General features: G+C 37.7%; 2 protein-coding genes across 4 annotated transcripts in view; both read left to right on the top strand.

The window, feature by feature from the left end:
• Window positions 1–6,793, top strand: part of NEDD1 (NEDD1 gamma-tubulin ring complex targeting factor) — a 62,333-nt gene extending 55,540 nt beyond the window's left edge. For all 3 annotated transcript variants that reach the window (XM_036761018.1, XM_036761017.1, XM_036761019.1), the window contains 3 exons: window positions 552–708; window positions 4,095–4,161; window positions 4,650–6,793. In XM_036761018.1, coding sequence (XP_036616913.1) covers window positions 552–708; window positions 4,095–4,161; window positions 4,650–4,754 — 329 coding nt within the window. In that variant the 3' untranslated portion in view covers window positions 4,755–6,793. The remainder of the gene's footprint in view (window positions 1–551; window positions 709–4,094; window positions 4,162–4,649) is intronic.
• A 5,981-nt stretch (window positions 6,794–12,774) lies between these two features.
• Window positions 12,775–13,216, top strand: LOC118851701 (60S ribosomal protein L35-like). The gene has a single exon (XM_036761216.1). It carries the CDS (start codon window positions 12,806–12,808, stop codon window positions 13,175–13,177), a length of 372 nt encoding a protein of 123 aa, XP_036617111.1. The 5' UTR covers window positions 12,775–12,805; the 3' UTR covers window positions 13,178–13,216.
• Window positions 13,217–16,953: the final 3,737 nt, after the last annotated feature.

Raw genomic sequence — 16,953 nt, 5'->3', positions numbered from 1 at the left:
AGGGAACTTCCGACATTTAAATCTTTGAACAGAAAAATGTACAACTTGATCACTAAAGATGTTAGCAAAAATGTTAGCTAGACATTCAGCTGTCACTTAGCAATAAACTGTATATACTATGACAAAAGATGAGGTTCCTGCGTATTTTGACTTTTATTCATCTTCTTTCTGGGTGTTGGTCTAATAATTTTAAAAGCATATTTAGCCATTTATCTTTTAGTGATACTTACCTTTACTCGTATATTCTCTTGTTGAGCTGTAACCAGCTTGTTATGTTTACTCTATGTAAGATAGATAAATGGTTCATAGAAATTTTAAGATGAATCCCCTTGTCATGTATTATCACATTAGTATGTTGGCAGTTTATAAATATAGATAAATGACTGTTAGAAATAACGTAATAGAAAGTTCTTGGGATCTGTTTTAGAGACATTTTCCCTCCTAAATGTCATAGAAACTTAGTTCTTTCCCCCTGATTTTCAAATATTTATTTGCCAGGTGTTTTGTTTTGTTTTTTAGAAATGTCTGATTGTTTTTTTGATCTATTTTAGATCCAAAGATAACGTCCTCTGTTACTTCCGGAGTTGCCAATTCACTTTCAGAAAAAATAGCAGATACCATTGGTAACAACAGATCAAATGTACCGCTGACATCTGTTCAAATCCATTTTATCCAGAACATGATACAGGACACATTGGATGACTTTAGGTATTACTTAATAAAGTTATTTTCCCCCTATTCTTGACTTGTTTTTTGTTTGTTTGTTTTCTTGTTTATAATACAAGCAAACTAAAACTAAAATGCAGTGACTAGTACTTTGAAGTTTCTGCTTCGAGTCCTGAAGTCAAAAATTTGAATGTGGTTTTTTAGTACGACTTTAGCAAATATGTAGTGTGGATTATGATGCTGACCTGAGTCTCTTGCATTTACCTATTATCCTCCAGTGAAAGATTCATTCATTCAGGGCATCCTGGCAGCTGCAGTTCAGCAGGCAAGCTGTCAGTTTGGAAGCTTTTGTTAGCAAAACAATGTTTCCCAAATTTGAAAAACAGAAAACATCTAGTTTTTTGGTTTTCCCTTATACAAGGTCCCTTAAATATAAGACTTGTAGATCATCTGTCAAATATACCATTTATTTATACAGTAGAGAAATACATTTTAAAAAAGCAATTATGAGACACGCATTTTATAAATAGAACACATCTACTTGTAGCCTTTTTTTGGTAACTTTTGTTTGTCCCTAGCCTTTTAATTCTCAGCCTTTCCTTAAACTTCTAGAAAGTTGAGAAAGTAATTTGTTAAATGTGGTGCTACATCCTTCTCAATGTCTTCCATCCAAATTTGAAACTGTTTAATTACTGGGTTGGTTGCCTTTCTTAAAAGTCCTGCATAGCTTTTTAACACCTCTTGAAGTCCCTGATTGATTAGCATTGGCAGGGTATTTGTAGAACGCCACTAGTCCTCTGTTGACATATATTGTTATAAGAACATTTATAATGGATATATGAGCATTCTAAAGGAAAAGAATATAGATCTTAAATATTGCTACAAAGGGGAGGAGGAGGAAGGTGACATTTGGGTAGACAGGAAGTTGTAAGAGCTAGTGGGATAAAAAGGAAAGGCTACCCTGAGTTTGTAATCTTCCTCTCTATTAACCCTGGGGTCAGTGAAACCTCACTTAAGCTCGGCCTGGAGACTGCTTTGTTTCCTTCAAAACTCTACTTAAGTGAGACCTTTCACCTGAAATCTTTTCTGATTCCCTCTAGCTGCTGGTGCTTTTATTGCCCTCCAAAAGAAATTGTGACTTTGTAGTTATTTTCAGTGTATTTTCCTAATGTTACGTATGTACATGTTTTCTCTTGTGATTGAATGTAAGCTTCTTGAGGGCAGGGATTGTTTTATTGTTAGTCAAAAAGCCTTTGTGAAGAATGCCAGGCACTGTGCTTAGATACTGAGAAAGGCAAAAAACATATTGTCTGTGTCACCAAATGCCTGTTGATCAGTGAGCCTAAAGTTTGGTTTTTGTTTGAACATAAATTTCTGAGGCTAACAACTTCCCTTAATTTATAGTTATTGGTCATAATTGCTTTTTTATGAAGAATTGTTCAATTTTAGTAATGTTTTGTTCAAATTTAGTAATGTTTTCCTTTGCATAGATATTGGATAAATAAATGTACATTCTTTCCCCTTCCCCTTCCCCCTTCCCTTCCCCACCCACCCATCCTGCCTTGGGCAAGAGATCAAAGTGATAATAAGTTATGTACTCGGCACATTTTGTTGGTAGTGAAGGACCCTTAGAGGTCATCTTTCTAGTCCAGGATTTCCTGAAGTAGATGCTCCAAATCAAGTGACTGTCATGACATTTTCTAAAATCATCTGTGATGCCAGGAACAGTGGTGATAGGAATAGTGTCAGTGCAGTTAGAACATCGAAGAACCCTTGACGTAGTTGAAACATCTCTTGGATACTAAAAATGTTATAACAAACTTTGACAACCGCCTGGTTGTAGTTTATATATTCTTAATATACCCTCCTTTAGCTCACTCCACCATAGTAGTCTTTGCCATCGGTTGATTGGTTTGTAGTACTTTTTTTACAGTTTTCTGCCCACAAAATAATTTAACTGAATTTCATTTTCCTGAGATCCCTCATTTCTACCTTCCTGCTTTCACCTTCTTTGTAATTGTGAATGGGCAGCCCTGTTAATTGAAAAATAAACTATGAAGATATTTTAACTTGTTGAAATTAAATAATTTAAAGCAGTTAATCTGACTCACATTTAATGATATGTGTTATTGTTGGTATGCTGCATGGAAATTAAGTATAAGTATTAGCCATTCATATAATTGAAAATAATTATTTTCATTTTTATATAACAGAAGTATCTCTGCAGTCATGATATATGGCATCAATTTACACTTTCGGTTTCTTAGAGCCAGGTGCTAATTGTTTTTGAGCCTGAGGGGAGGCAATTTTTGGGATGTGGGGAACAGTGATATCTGTAAAGGGTGGTAGCAATGTAGGGTTTTGCTCAGAGAGGAACATAAATGAGCACTGAGGCCCAGAGTGGTAGGAAAGAAAGAATGGTGGAGAGAGGAGAGAATTTTTGTTTCATTTGAGCATGAGAGGCCAAGGCGGTTTCCAGCTCACTCTTGTCAGGTTCTTCCCCACATGCCTTCAGTTTGCTGTGCCTGGGTTAGGAGATGAGAGAGAGGAAGCAGATGAACAAGTCATAGTGATCTCTCTCTCTCTTCATTGGTTTAAGAAATTTAAATAAAAACTGATGTAGAAACTCTGTCCTGTCCATTTCTACCAACTGAATTCCTACTTATCTGAGTACTCCAAGCAGGAATTATTTTTTCCCTTCTCACAATTCCCTGTTGTTAATGCTATGTCACTTTTTTATGTTGTTTGTCATAGATTGCTTTGTAGTATGTGATGTGTTCAAATCTCTTATTCTAACCCTGTCTCTCTCTGCCTCTCTCCTTCTCTCTTACAGATATACATAAACTCACACACACATATGCATATACACATGATTTCAGCCAAGCCTCTTGAGGGTAGGGACTAGGGCTTGTTCTTATTTGGATTTAGTTAGCATAGTAATTCAGTACATTACTTTGCATTTAGTAGGTACTCTACAAGTATTCATTAAATGAATCCATATGGAATGTACTTCTAAAATGTAGAGATAAACAGGCCAAATTAGATGAGCTTTATGGCTCCTGTTTATTATCTGAACTTGGGCCCCATGGTGCATGAACATAGACTTATAGTTAGATATGTATAGAATTTACAGAGATGATTTGTAGAGAGAACTCCACCATAGAGGAGTCTAAATTTGGCTTTGTGGAATACTTCCAAAAGCATTTCTTCTCCTGATTGTTCTCCCTCCCCACAATTATACCAGAGATTATACGTGTTTTTGAACCAACTCATTGACAATCCTGTAGGAATGAATACAATGAAAGACCTTTGAACCAAAAGTGAAGACCATTAAAAATGGCACAAAGAAAGAAGTTGGTAGATAACTTTTTAAGATAGAATGGATTGACTTTCCTGTGTTACGATGTTCTTTGTTCTTGTTTTCCTAGGGAAGCATGTCATCGTGACATTGTGAATTTGCAAGTGGAGATGATTAAACAGTTCCATATGCAATTGGTATGTACTGGAAGTGGTGTATAAAAATGGACTAGGAGCAGCTGGAAAGTTAGCAAGTCTATCGAAAGGGCAACTATAGCTATTTTTTACTTAACCGTTAAATCTAGTTGCTAAGCTATCTAAATAAGGAATAATAGGGAGCAGAGTGAATAAATGGATTTTAATTGACCAATTATATTTTTTTAACTGACTGTATATGTGGGATGAAAGGAATGAATATGGGAACCTAGTTAAATAAGTCTGGTTTGTTTTTTATTTTTTTACATATTCATCCTTTCAGAAGGATATGGCCACAGAAGCTCCTAGATTTATAAGTATATCAACAGTTTCAATTGCATTTCTTTTAATATGATGTACAAAGGGTGACCTGAATACAGGAGAAGAGATTTTTTTAGCCATTTGAAAGAGGGGATCATGATGGGAAAAATTGCAAACTGAATGTACAGATTGCCAAATCGAGTTTCACTATTGATTTTGTTCCCCTCTAGAATGAAATGCACTCCTTACTTGAAAGGTACTCAGTCAATGAAAGTTTAGTAGCTGAAATTGAGAGACTGCGAGAAGAGAACAAAAAACTTCGGACCAATTTTTAAAAGCTGAACATGGAAACGTTGGTTTTGTCATTTGGAATGGCCTTGGTGGCACAGAAATATTCTGACTCAGTATTGTTTTTGTGATTTCCGAAAAGTTGTGAGTTTTCTTTTTACTCAAATTGTAGATGATCGATCACCACTACATCTCAACTGACTGCTCGGAAAAAATTGTATTTTTGTGATGAAACTGTAAAAAATGCCTTTTGCATAATAGGGAAGTCCATAGGATGTTTATTGTACTGAAACTTCAGTTGTATACACTAAGTGCCTCTTTTCATAAGAAAAAGAAATTTGCATAAAATTATATTTTATGTAGGTTTTTCACAGATCTATTTTTGATCAACACATTGCCTTCCAATTTTTTTGTCTGCTCTAACTTAGAATTTTGGGATGTCCTGTTTTTCTGAAAGTTATTTTAATAGGACAGTTGTAATTTTTAAGTAATTAGCTAATAAAATACAGGGTTAATTAATGATTATTTCATTATTATGACAGAGCTGAACATGACCATATTTATTATTCCCTATATTTTAAAAAACTAAAATTTGGGGATTGCATATTAAAATTATTGCATTTATTGTAAGAGTAATGTACTTTAAAAATAACCTCTACTATTGGTTTTTCTAGGTCAAGTTACTTTGGTAAGTGAGCTATTTGAGATTTTTATAAAAATACTTCATTCCTTTCTTTATTGGCATCACATGAGTTAATGTGCTGAATTATTTTGTGAAGGTTCATTGAACATGATTAGACTTGTAATCAGTGCAGACTTCATGGTGAATACTTAGATGTTATTGCAACAACAGCAGGCAAGAATTTATTAAACTATTACACTGATTGTGTACCGGGTACTGTATTAAGTTGCAAGTGATACAAAAACCAAAAAGAAATAACAGCTTCTGCCTGCCCTTAAGGAGTTTACATTCTACTGGAACAATCTAATTTACTTTTAAGTAAGGATGAGACAAACTCTGAAAAATTCTCAATATATTTTTGTACTAGATAAAATTTTAGTAAGACTGAAGAATAGGTAGCACAGTGTTTCTTATCTAGAAAACACCAAATCTATTAAAAAGTTAACAAAGTATAGTTTTCTCATTTCTTTATTTGTTCTTTCTGTGATTATATTCAAGTGGACACTACTACCAAATGTATGTTTTTCAAGTGAATCAACACACGTGCGCACGTGCATGCACATACACACATACACATGCAGATGCACACACATACGCATAAAGGCATTTAAAGACCATTCTTCATTAAGTAGCTTCTGAAGAGCTAAGTGGTGACAAACAGAACATGGGAGGAAGTTAAAAAAAATGCAGTATTATTCAAGGCTGACTTGCCAGATAGCTGCTGAAAGCTGTTTTGCATTACTATCCAGTAAGTTTTAGAAGTACCTCAAAACCATTTCATTAAATGCCCAAATGATTCAGGTTTTCATTAATATATAATAAGTTACATTTGAAGTATAATGATTTGTACAAATTATAAAATTATGATATTAATACTGAGAAAAATTCAAATAATTAAAATGAAATCATACATGTAATGAATATACAGATTTGTGGTAAAGCTTCCCATATTTTGCTCCAAATATAAGAGGGTTTGTATTATTTAAATTATTATTTCTGTATCATTTTTCAGCAATTCATACTTGTGTGTGTAGAGTTTTTGGTTTACTGGTTTTGCAGCAGAAATGTTTGGCAGTATCCAATGCCAAACAAATACAGAGACTTTAACATAGGTACAGGTGTATTTCTAGCTGCTCAAGCTACAATTTCATCAGTGTAAATAAGATTTGTAATTGCATTGGCTTAGCTCTTTGTTCCAAAGATTATAAACTATATACCTGACATGCAGTTCTCCTTTTGATTTTTTTTAACTGAGATGAGAATGATAGTCACTCAAAAAATAACTTAAACATAGCTAATGAGCAATAGTTTAACAATGTGACAGGTGAATTTTAAATGACAAGTATTTAAAAAATGTAAATTATACTAATAACTACTTTATAAATAAAAATAAGGAATAGAGTATTGCTCTTTTTCTCAGTATGGTTTTTAAATATTAAAGAACAAAGGGATGTTAATCTGGTGACTTTTAGCCACGAAAATGGCTTTATTACCTGCTACAATGTCAGTTTACTATTGTGATCCTTCAAACAGGTAAGCAAAACTTAAATATTAGTATAATATATCAGTGCACGTTGCAGAAATATTGTAGTCACAGTTCTTGAGGTTCCCTTGACTTTTCCTCCAAATGTCTAAGATGTTTTAAATGCCTAGTGGGCACACAGTTACTGAATGGAAACCTGCTATTTACCTGGCACACATTTATGTAGAGCCTCACCAACATTACGTTGCTTGATCTTTGTGAGGGTGAAACAGGCAATAAACACAACATCAACGATAGTCGTGAATATGCCTATGTAGTTCTGTATCACAAAGTATGAGAGACTGTCCGTAAAGAAGGTAAAAGCAGTGTAACATTCATTCAGAAGCCAGAAAACCATATCCCATAACCAAATGTTCAGCTCCCACAGCCTGGAAACTCGCCATCCCAAAACCTCTCTGATCCCCTGCTGGGGTCTTCCCCAAAACAAACTCACAGTACAGCTAAGTCAGCCTTTTCAGTTCTAACAATCATGAGGGCAGCCACTAGCAGCCATAACATCTCTCTTCTCTTCTTTTCTCTTCTTTTCTCTTCTTTCTTTCTCTCTCTCTCTCTCTGTCACTCTCTCTCAGCATTTTCTGTGACATAACTTCCTTTTCCTGTCAGGAAGCTCCTCCCATCACATGTAACTTAGGCTTCCTGTGATATAAGCAGGTCACAGGGCCTAGTAATGGGTAGGAAAGATCTTCAAATCCCAATTGCTACTACATTCAGCCCCAAGCAAGATCTTTCTTATCCATTAGATAGGGCAATGGGAATTCTGGAATAACTGGTGTCAACAGAACTTTACACAACAATATAACAAGGATAACAGAAAATAAGTATATAAAACAATGTCTTCATTCCCCCGTCAAATGAATGGGGCTCAAAATCTTGGGTAAGGGGCAAAAGTCTTATCCTTCACAGCTTCTTTCTGCTGAAGCTGGACATAGAGCTGTCCCTGCCCCAAAAGATAGAGTCCTGATCGAGAGGTCAGTTCTTCAGCAAGCTGGCATCTGGAACTCAGTTGATGCCAGGTCCAGGGGTGACATCCAAAAACATCAGAGGATGACATCTGACTTAAGCCATCAGGCATCTGCAGGTGGATGGTACTAAGTCTGCAGGAAACAAATCTCACAAATTTAGCAGACGAAAGCCAAAAAGAAACAAAGAGGCTATCGTAGCCTCATTCACGATAGAATACATAAGTCGAAGATACAGTTTCATAACCATTTTCTCTTCGGTAAACCGCTGTTACAGCGTTGTCTTTACCTTGTGCTATAATTTCTGCAGCCTTTGGAACATCGTCCAGCTTCCACTTTACCCATACTTTAGCTCCCAATTTTATTCTATCAGTAGAACCAAATCCTACCTTTCCTCTGATAGTTATTTTGGAAGGAGGGTCAGTTTTCACAAGAGGTATTGTTTCACAAGGAATAATAATTGAACTATTTTATCATTTTTACACAACTGTGTAGGTTCACCTAAATTCTGGAGTGTCACAATAATTTCGCCTTGATAACTAGAATCTATCACTCCAGCCAATACATGTATTCCTTGAGCTGCTAATCCTGGTTTAGGTAATATCCATCCAAAATGATTCTTAGGGATTCTCATACATATCCCAGTAGAGATTTTTCTTACTTCTTTTCTATCCAACCAAAAGTTCTCTAAACAATGTAAATCATATCCTGCCAGGTATTCCTGGATACGGTGGTGGGACCTCTTCCCTCACAGTCTAATACTCAATATTTTGGATCTTATTTGTTCACTGTTTTCTGATTTGCAGATTTGGGGTCATCATTCTGGCTAGAGGTGTACTTCCTCCTAATGGTCTATTATTCAAATTACGTAAAGCAATGATCAAATTATCTTTCCAATGTTGATATGAATTATTAGAACTTAACTTTCTTAACTGTTCTTTCAACAAACCATTCATTCTTTTTATCAATTCGGATGCTTGTGGATAATATGGAATATGATATATCCACTCTATATTGTTCAATACACAGTATCTCTTCATCTCATTACCTTTGAAATATGACCCATTGTCACTTTGAATCTGCATTGGGGCTCCGTAATATAGCCTTATAATATCTAGAGTTTTACAGGTGTTTTTCTGGGTTGCATTCTTATAAGGACAAGCCCCTAGGACACTGGAATAGATGTCAACACAAGTACATATAAATTTACGTCCTTTATCTTGGGGTAGTGGTCCGAAATAATCTATCTGCCAAATCTGGGCTAGAACTTTTCCCCTACATATATGACATTCCTCTGTTACTTGCTTTAACAATGAATAAGAGATACCAATACCTCAATCTTGTGCCCACCAATGTGTGGCCTGGACCCCTAAATGGCCGGCCGTTTGGTGGACCCATTTTGCTAGTACTGGATCATCAGTTGGTGTCGGTGTGGGACAATATGTTCAGTAGCAATATGTGTTAGTCAATCAGCATGTGTGTTGTACTCACGTTCTGACATAGTGAGAGGCATGTAAGCGTCTACATGAAAAATTGACAAATTAGTAATCAAAGATGTCCCATATATCTTCTCATAGTTCTTTGCTCCAAACTTGTTTACCATGAATTTCCCAATTTTGGTTTTTCCACATTGGCATCCATGTAGCTAACCCATTAGCTACTGCCCACAAGTCAGTGAATATATGATTCTTGTCCTCCTTTCTCTGTTTTAATAGCTTGATGTACTGCCATAAGCTCAGCATATTGACTACTTTCACCTATCCCAGTACTTTCCAAAGTTCTCTTAGTACACAGGTTATAGGCTACTGCTTTCTAATGTCTTTTATGGCCCAAATATTTTGCTCTCCCATCAGTAAACCATGCATGTTTCTTCTGTTCTTCAGTCAGTCCATCATAACTGTCATTCCATTTTACTAAGGATTGTACCAACTGTTGCCTTGGTTCAGAGTGTTTGTCATTTCCATCAATGTTGATGCTTGCAATAGATTCATGTAGAGCAGAAACTCCTCTTTTACCTGTTTTTGATCTATTCTGTATATACCATTTCCATTTAATTATGCTAGCCTCTTGCGCATGTCCAATTCTGTGAGATGCTGGGATACTCATTACCCAAATCATAATCAGGATTCCAGGCCTCAATATCACTTCATGGCCTAGAGTCAGTTTTTCAATCTCTACCAATATGCAGCTAACAACTGCTTTTCAAAAGGTGTATATTGTAATCCAGATGAAGGTAGCTTCCTTGACCAAAATCCTAAGGGTGTATTTCAGCTTTTTTGTTTCTGCCATAAACTCCAATTCACAGTCATCTTGTACAGTCACTTGTAATTCCACTGGTCCACTTTGCATAGGCCATAAATCCAAAGCCAATTGTATAGCAACTTTAGCTTCTTCAAATGCTTTACTCTGTTCAAGTCCCCAGTCAAATTCATACTTTTTCCTGGTAACTTTAAGGGTTTCAAAATTTGTCCAAGATGTGGCATGTGGTGCTGCCAATATCCAAACAGTCCTATGAACTTTTGTGCCTCTTTCTTATTGGTGGGGATTAGAAAATCTTGAATCTTTTGTTGAGCTTGTGGGAGAATTTCTTGCAGTCCTTTATTCCACTGTATACTCAAAAATTTCATGGTTTGAGCTGGTCCTTGAATCTTTGCAGGGTTAACTTCCTAGCCTTTGTTTTTCATATGCTCAATCAAAAGTATCAAAACTCTTCTCCCCGTCTTTTACAATTTCTCCCTGTATCAAAATACCATCTATGTAGTGGGTAAGCTGTATACTAGGTAACTTCCATTCATCCAAATGTTCAGCCACAATCCTATGACACATAGTTGGGCAATGCAGATATCCTTGTGGCAAATGTGTAAAAGTATATCGTCAGCCCTGCCACGTAAGCAAACTGGTCCCATTGTTTAGAGTCTATTGGGATTGTAAAGAAAGCTTTGGCCAAATCAGTAACTGTACCAAGTCCCATCATATTTCTGGGTCCTTTCTATTAAGGTAACAGTATCTGGAACAGCAGCATACAAGGGAGGAGTCCCTTTATTCAATTGTCTGTAATTAACTGTCATTCTCCACATTCCATCTGACTTTTGTACTGGCCATACAGGATTATTCCATTGAATGGTTGTGGGTACTAACAATCCTGCTTCAACATATTCCTTTATAGTATTGGCAATTTCATCTTGCCCACCTGGCACATGATACTGCTTCAAAGGAATTACTCCAGAGGGTTCAGGTAAAGTGATTGGGTTCATCTTTACTTTTCCCACCAAAACTGTATTAATTCCTATCTTCCTTACTGCAAATTGATATCTCCTCTCAGGCAAATGCAGAGTCATGCCTTTCAGTATATCTATTCCAATGATGTATTCAGCGATAGGTACAATGACCATGGTATATTCTTTCTTAAGCAATTGTCCAATTTTCATCATCAATTTCACTTGTTTGGCTGATATTTCAGCCATCCTAGTCCTGTGATGGTAATAGGTGTTCCATGCTTAAATTTATCAGGGTTTCCATAAATCAAGCTGGCCTCAGCCCCAGTGTCTATTAATGTCCTAGTTACAGTATCTGATCCATTCTTCCAATATCTAGTCAGATTAATATGGGGTCTGTAATCCCGTCTGTGTGTTTCTTTAATCTGACCTGGGGCTCGGCCTGTTCCCTAGTCTCCTTGAAGATGTGACTCACTTGCATACAAGGGTTCAAGATCTGTAGGATTCGTAGGAACTATTCTTACTTCTCTATTCTGTTTGCTATTAAGCTCCTTATCTTGGTACATTTTGTATAGCTCATTAGTTGGAATACCATCTATTCTTCTAAAATCTACCCCTCCTTTCAATAGAGCACTAAACATCATTTTCCTTGTCATTCTATTCTGATGTTGACTGCTGGTTTTTTACCCTTCTCTCCTGAGGAAATTTATCACCTTTTCCCCAGTCTCCTAAGTCACTTAACTGTGAAATCTTATCCAGCACCTCTAAAGAGGGTTCCCTACTTCTGCAATCAGCAAAGTCAAAGAATCACATGTTTATAAGTGGTGGGTGCCATCTTAACTATCAAATTCCTACGAGAGACTCCCAATGGAGTTTCATAATAAACTTCGGTGTTCCCCAACTTAATATCAGTCTTCATTACCAGGGTCTGTCTATAGTAGGCTATCAGCAGGATATTCCTCTTTACAGCCTGTTGCAGCCAAAGCCAACAAACTGGTTGCTTGATTAGTTCTTTGCGAATAATAATCCCTAAAAGCTTGCTGTACAAAAGAGTTCTAATAGTTATGAATCTCGTATAATCCATAGAGTCTACAGACACTCCTGTGGCTCCTTCGTCACTGATTCTCACCATCCAAGATATTAACGATTCTACCATTCTGTAGGAGAACCTACTCAAGATATCTGTGATCTCCTGCTGTGTAAAATCCTCTAAAACCAGCCTAAACTGAGTAGTATCACCTTATTTTTCCTACCTCCTCCGCTCTATGGGGCGCACTTCTTGAGAATTCTGGTGTGATACTATCTTACTGTCTCTATGAGAAGTAGCTTGCAACAAAGTTTCACTTTATGCTGAAAGTTTTGACATTGTATCCTTCTGTCTAGATTCTCTGCCCCTGTTACCAGGTAACCAGACTGACTTCTAGGTTCGACCTCAGCTGAACCGAGGTGCACTCTTGACCTCCTTGGATCCCTCTGCCTTCTAGCTGAATTTACAACAAGGCTGTTAGCTTCCTGCTGTTCTGCCACCTGAGTTTCTCCATCTTGCTGTGATATAGGCTGAGTATTCTCAGACGTTTCAGCAACTGTCTGAGCCTGAGCTCTCTCTCTTGATAGTCTGTCTCTGTGTTCACATACAATACGATAGGCTTTGCTTCCTCTTTTCCCTCGGAGGCGGTGGCGGTGTGTCTGATCGGCGATCATGGCAAAAATCAAGGCCAGGGATCTTCGTGGGAAGAAGAAGGAGGAGCTCCTCAAACAGTTGGATGATTTAAAGGTGGAACTTTCCCAGTTGAGAGTGGCCAAGGTCACTGGAGGAGCTGCATCCAAGCTATCTAAGATCCGAGTTGTCCGAAAATCTATGGCCCGAGTCCTAACTGTCATCAACCAGACACAGAAAGAGAACCTCAGGAAATTCTATAAGGGCAAGAAATACAAGCCTCTGGACCTTAGGCCCAAGAAGACCCGTGCCATGCGCCGCAGGCTTAATAAGCACGAGGAAAGCCTGAAGACCAAAAAACAGCAGAGGAAGGAACACCTGTACCCCCTTCGGAAATTTGCTGTTAAGGCATGATTTGTTAAGGTGCTCAATAAAAAGACAAATTATTATAACCTGAAAAAAAAAAAAACAATACGATAGGCTGTGAGTAAAATCCAGCCTCATCTAGAGGTCACTCTTGGCACTTCTATTCCTGGCTCAACAGTAACTTCTCTGAAGCATCGCTACAAATCTTTAGGTTCTCCACCCTGTAGCTTCTGCTTCCAGTCGTCACAGAGACCAGTGCACTTAGATCATTCCTTTGCTAGGGAGCAATAAGTTACATCCTTCCATCCTGGGACAACCATTTCTTCTAAAGCCCTTCTATCTCTAAATAGAGATCTTATACCTTGCAATCCCATCCTCCTAGTTGCCAAATGAAACAGTAAGGCGGTAAACACAACATCAACAATAGTCGTGAATGTGCCTATGTAGTTCTGCACCGCAAAGTATGAGAGACTCTCCATAAAGAAAGTAAAAGAAGTATAACATTTATTCAGACACCAGAAAACCATATCCCATAATCAAATGTTCAGGTCCCACAGTCAGTCAGCCCACTCTATCATAACACAAAGGAGCTTAAAACACCATATCACAGCCTGGACACTTGCCATCCCAAAACCTCTCTGACCCCCTGCTGGGGTCTTCCCCAAAACAAACTCACAGTACAGCTAAGTCAGCCTGTTCAGTTTTAACAATCATGAGGGCAGCCACCAATAGCCATAACATCTTTCTGTCAGCATTTTCTGTGACATAACTTCCTTTTCCTGTCAGGAAGCTCCTCCTACCACATTTGTCTTAGGCTTCCTGCGATGTAAGCAGGTCACATGTCCTATTAATGGGTGGGAAAGATCTTCAAATCCAAATTGCTACTACAGAGGGAGGCACTCATTTACAGATGAGGAGAAAGGGCCAGAGAGGTCAAAGTGGACTCAGCCGCTTATTTATTGCACGGTATGATTGGCCGTTGTCTTCCCGTCACTATGATTTCATTATTAGTTTCAGAATGAACTTGTTGGTTGGGGCAGTAGTGTGGGTGGGGGAAGAAGTTTTTTCTTTTGTAATTCTTATATTTTGTTTTAGAGTAGTTACAAGAAAAACTGAAATTATTCTTTAAAATATGTGTTATCTAATGTGGAAAAATGTACACGACATAATGCTGAGTGAGCGGAGCAGAGCCAGGAGAACACTGTACACAACCACAGATATTTGGATTCTGTGAGGACCAACCCTGACATCCTTTACTCTTCTCAGCAACACAAGGTGCAGGCACAACTCCAAAGGACTCACGATGGAGAATGCTATCTACATCCAGAGAAAGAACTATGAAGTTTGAATGCAGATTGAGGCAAACTTCATGCTCGCCTTTTTCTCTTCTCTTTTGTTTTTGTTTTTGAGTTGGGTTTTTTTTCTGGTTTTTTTTTTGTTTGTTTTGGTTCTTTTTCTTCTTTCTCATGATTCATTCCATTGGTCATAAGTCTTCTCCGCAACTTGACTAGTGTATAAATTAATTCAATGCAAAGTCATTTGTGGTAGTTATATGAGATTCCATGCCATCTTGGGGAGGGAGGGGAGAAAATCTGGAACTCCAAATTATGTGGAACCGTCTGTTGTAAACTAAAAATAAAAATAAATATTAAATGCAAAAGTGCAAAAAAAAATGTGTTATCTACTGCTTTGAAAAATGTGAATACTTTTTTAAAGAGCAAAATGTGAACAGCCACTTTTCCTGAAAAATTACCCCAATAGTATAAGTTTCATATTTTAAAACACCTGACTTCAGCTAAAGGAGAATTTCAGTGACTATCTGTATTCGTAGATTAACTTCTGTCTTCATCAGATCAGATAATCACAGGCTCATGGAATATAGACCTAAAAGCCACCTTTTGGATGATCTGACCCAACCTCCTCATTTCACAGACAAGGAGACTGCGGTCCTGAGAGATCAAGGTCTTGATTCCTAGTCCTAGTCATCTTTCCATTAAATTATGAGAGCAAAATTCTAATTCCATACTTCTGCTTAGAATTGAGCCTAATTGATGTTCAGGGAACAGTGTTCTAGTCAATGGATACAAGGAATAATCAGTTGGTAAGTGCTCTTGCAGCTGTAATTCATTGTTTTCATCAGTGATTATTGAAAACCCTTCTGCATGCATGACATGGAACTAGCCTGAGCATCGATGGTCTGGTCTTAGGAGGGTGTGCTTTAAAGATACCACATAGATGTTTGGCGTAGCTTATTAACAAGTTATTTTAAAAAGCCTTCAAAGAACTCGAACTTATCAAACATTATCATGCCAAGGAAAGGCTGTTCAAGAGGCACTTTATATGGCAATGAGCCATTCAACTGAACTTTGCTATTAACGTAACATGTGGCTTCATTGGCAGATAGAAGGCTGATGTTGTGTGCTAGAAGGACCACCTATTCTGGAGTCACAGGGTCAGAGTTCAAATCCTACCTTGGAAGTACATACCAAGGTGATCTTGGGCATGTCTCTTAATGGTCCTGGGTCTCAGTTTCCTGATCTAGAAGATAAGAGGGCTGGACTAAGTGGCCTTTGAGATACCTTTTAGCTCTCAAGCTAAGAGCCTGTGAACTCTTATAACTGGCATGTCCTTTCGTCATAGTTCAAATTAATTATAGTTTACTATATTTAGCATATGACAAGTAGGTGAATGACTTGAGACTGAAACATTGCCTTCTACCCAGCCATAAAAAGGGCATTCTTGAGCAATAAGGTTTTGGGGGCACTCAGATTCTACTCTGATGCCTCCTCATAGGGTAGTGGTCACTGGATTCTAGCAGGCCAGGTTTTTAAAGGGCAAAATCCCCTATCCATCAGTGGCAGCCACAGGTGGTGGTGGGTCCAAATCTTTCCCTCCTACCTACAGGAGAGGCTCTCCCTTGACACTCTCCTGAGAACCCCTTGGAGGGTCACCTATTGCCACTGAAACTGTATCCAAAGCCATGGGCTAGTTCTGAACTTCCCCATAGCAGCAAAGAAAACCCCACCAGGGAAAGGCTGGTAGCTAGTGGAGACAAATAGCCATGTTTAATTATTTTAGAAATGGAAAGACTAAGTCAAAAAGACAACACTTTGATCAATACATGTGAAATGTTGAATGCAGAATGAGAGGTAGTAGAGTCTGGAGAATGTCAATTAGGTCTGTTGGCTTCGAGTCTTAGATGCAGACAGTGGCATTTCTCATTGCTTTGTTTAATTTTTAATTTCTGTTCTGAACTTGATAAACACCCACAAAGACTATATTTTCCATATGCAAAGTTCATTTATGAAACTTCAAATCTCATTGTGGACAACTTCTTGGTTTTTTGGGGGGGGGCATATAGAGTGGTCCTACTTGGCACTCACTGTCATCTTCTGAACCTGATTAGAGTTTCTTCTGTGCATTGTGAGCCCTTGATTAATGTATTTTCTTCCGCTTTCTAACAATTAGATCTGCCAGAATAATGGTTGTTGTTACGTTGACTTGAAACTTCCACCCACAGTTCCCAGTTCTGTGTGCTAAAGCCAGGCAGAACGAGTCCAGTCCTCTTTCCATGTGATAGCCCTTCCAAAACTTGATGATAACCATTGTGTCCCTAAACTCTTCTCTACGATAAGCACCTCCAGTTCCTTTAGCCAATCCTCCTGCTTTGATCTCATCCTGTACATTGTCCCTGAGAGTCTCCCTCACTTCTTCCCTTCTCTTCCTTTCTTCCTCTCTCCCTCCATTTCTCTATTTTCACCTCCCTTCTTCCACTCCTTTGTTGTTAGGTGAAAATTTTAGTATTTTTTTTCCAGTTACACGTA

Source organism: Trichosurus vulpecula, chromosome 5, assembly GCF_011100635.1.
Source record: "Trichosurus vulpecula isolate mTriVul1 chromosome 5, mTriVul1.pri, whole genome shotgun sequence".
NCBI lineage: Eukaryota > Metazoa > Chordata > Mammalia > Diprotodontia > Phalangeridae > Trichosurus > Trichosurus vulpecula.
Note: the sequence above shows the minus strand (reverse complement) of the source record. Positions and strands in the feature narration are given on the sequence as shown.

Excerpts from the sequence above, each read along its gene's own strand:
- LOC118851701 (XM_036761216.1), top strand. The coding sequence starts at position 12,806 with ATGGCAAAAATCAAGGCCAGGGATCTTCGTGGGAAGAAGAAGGAGGAG.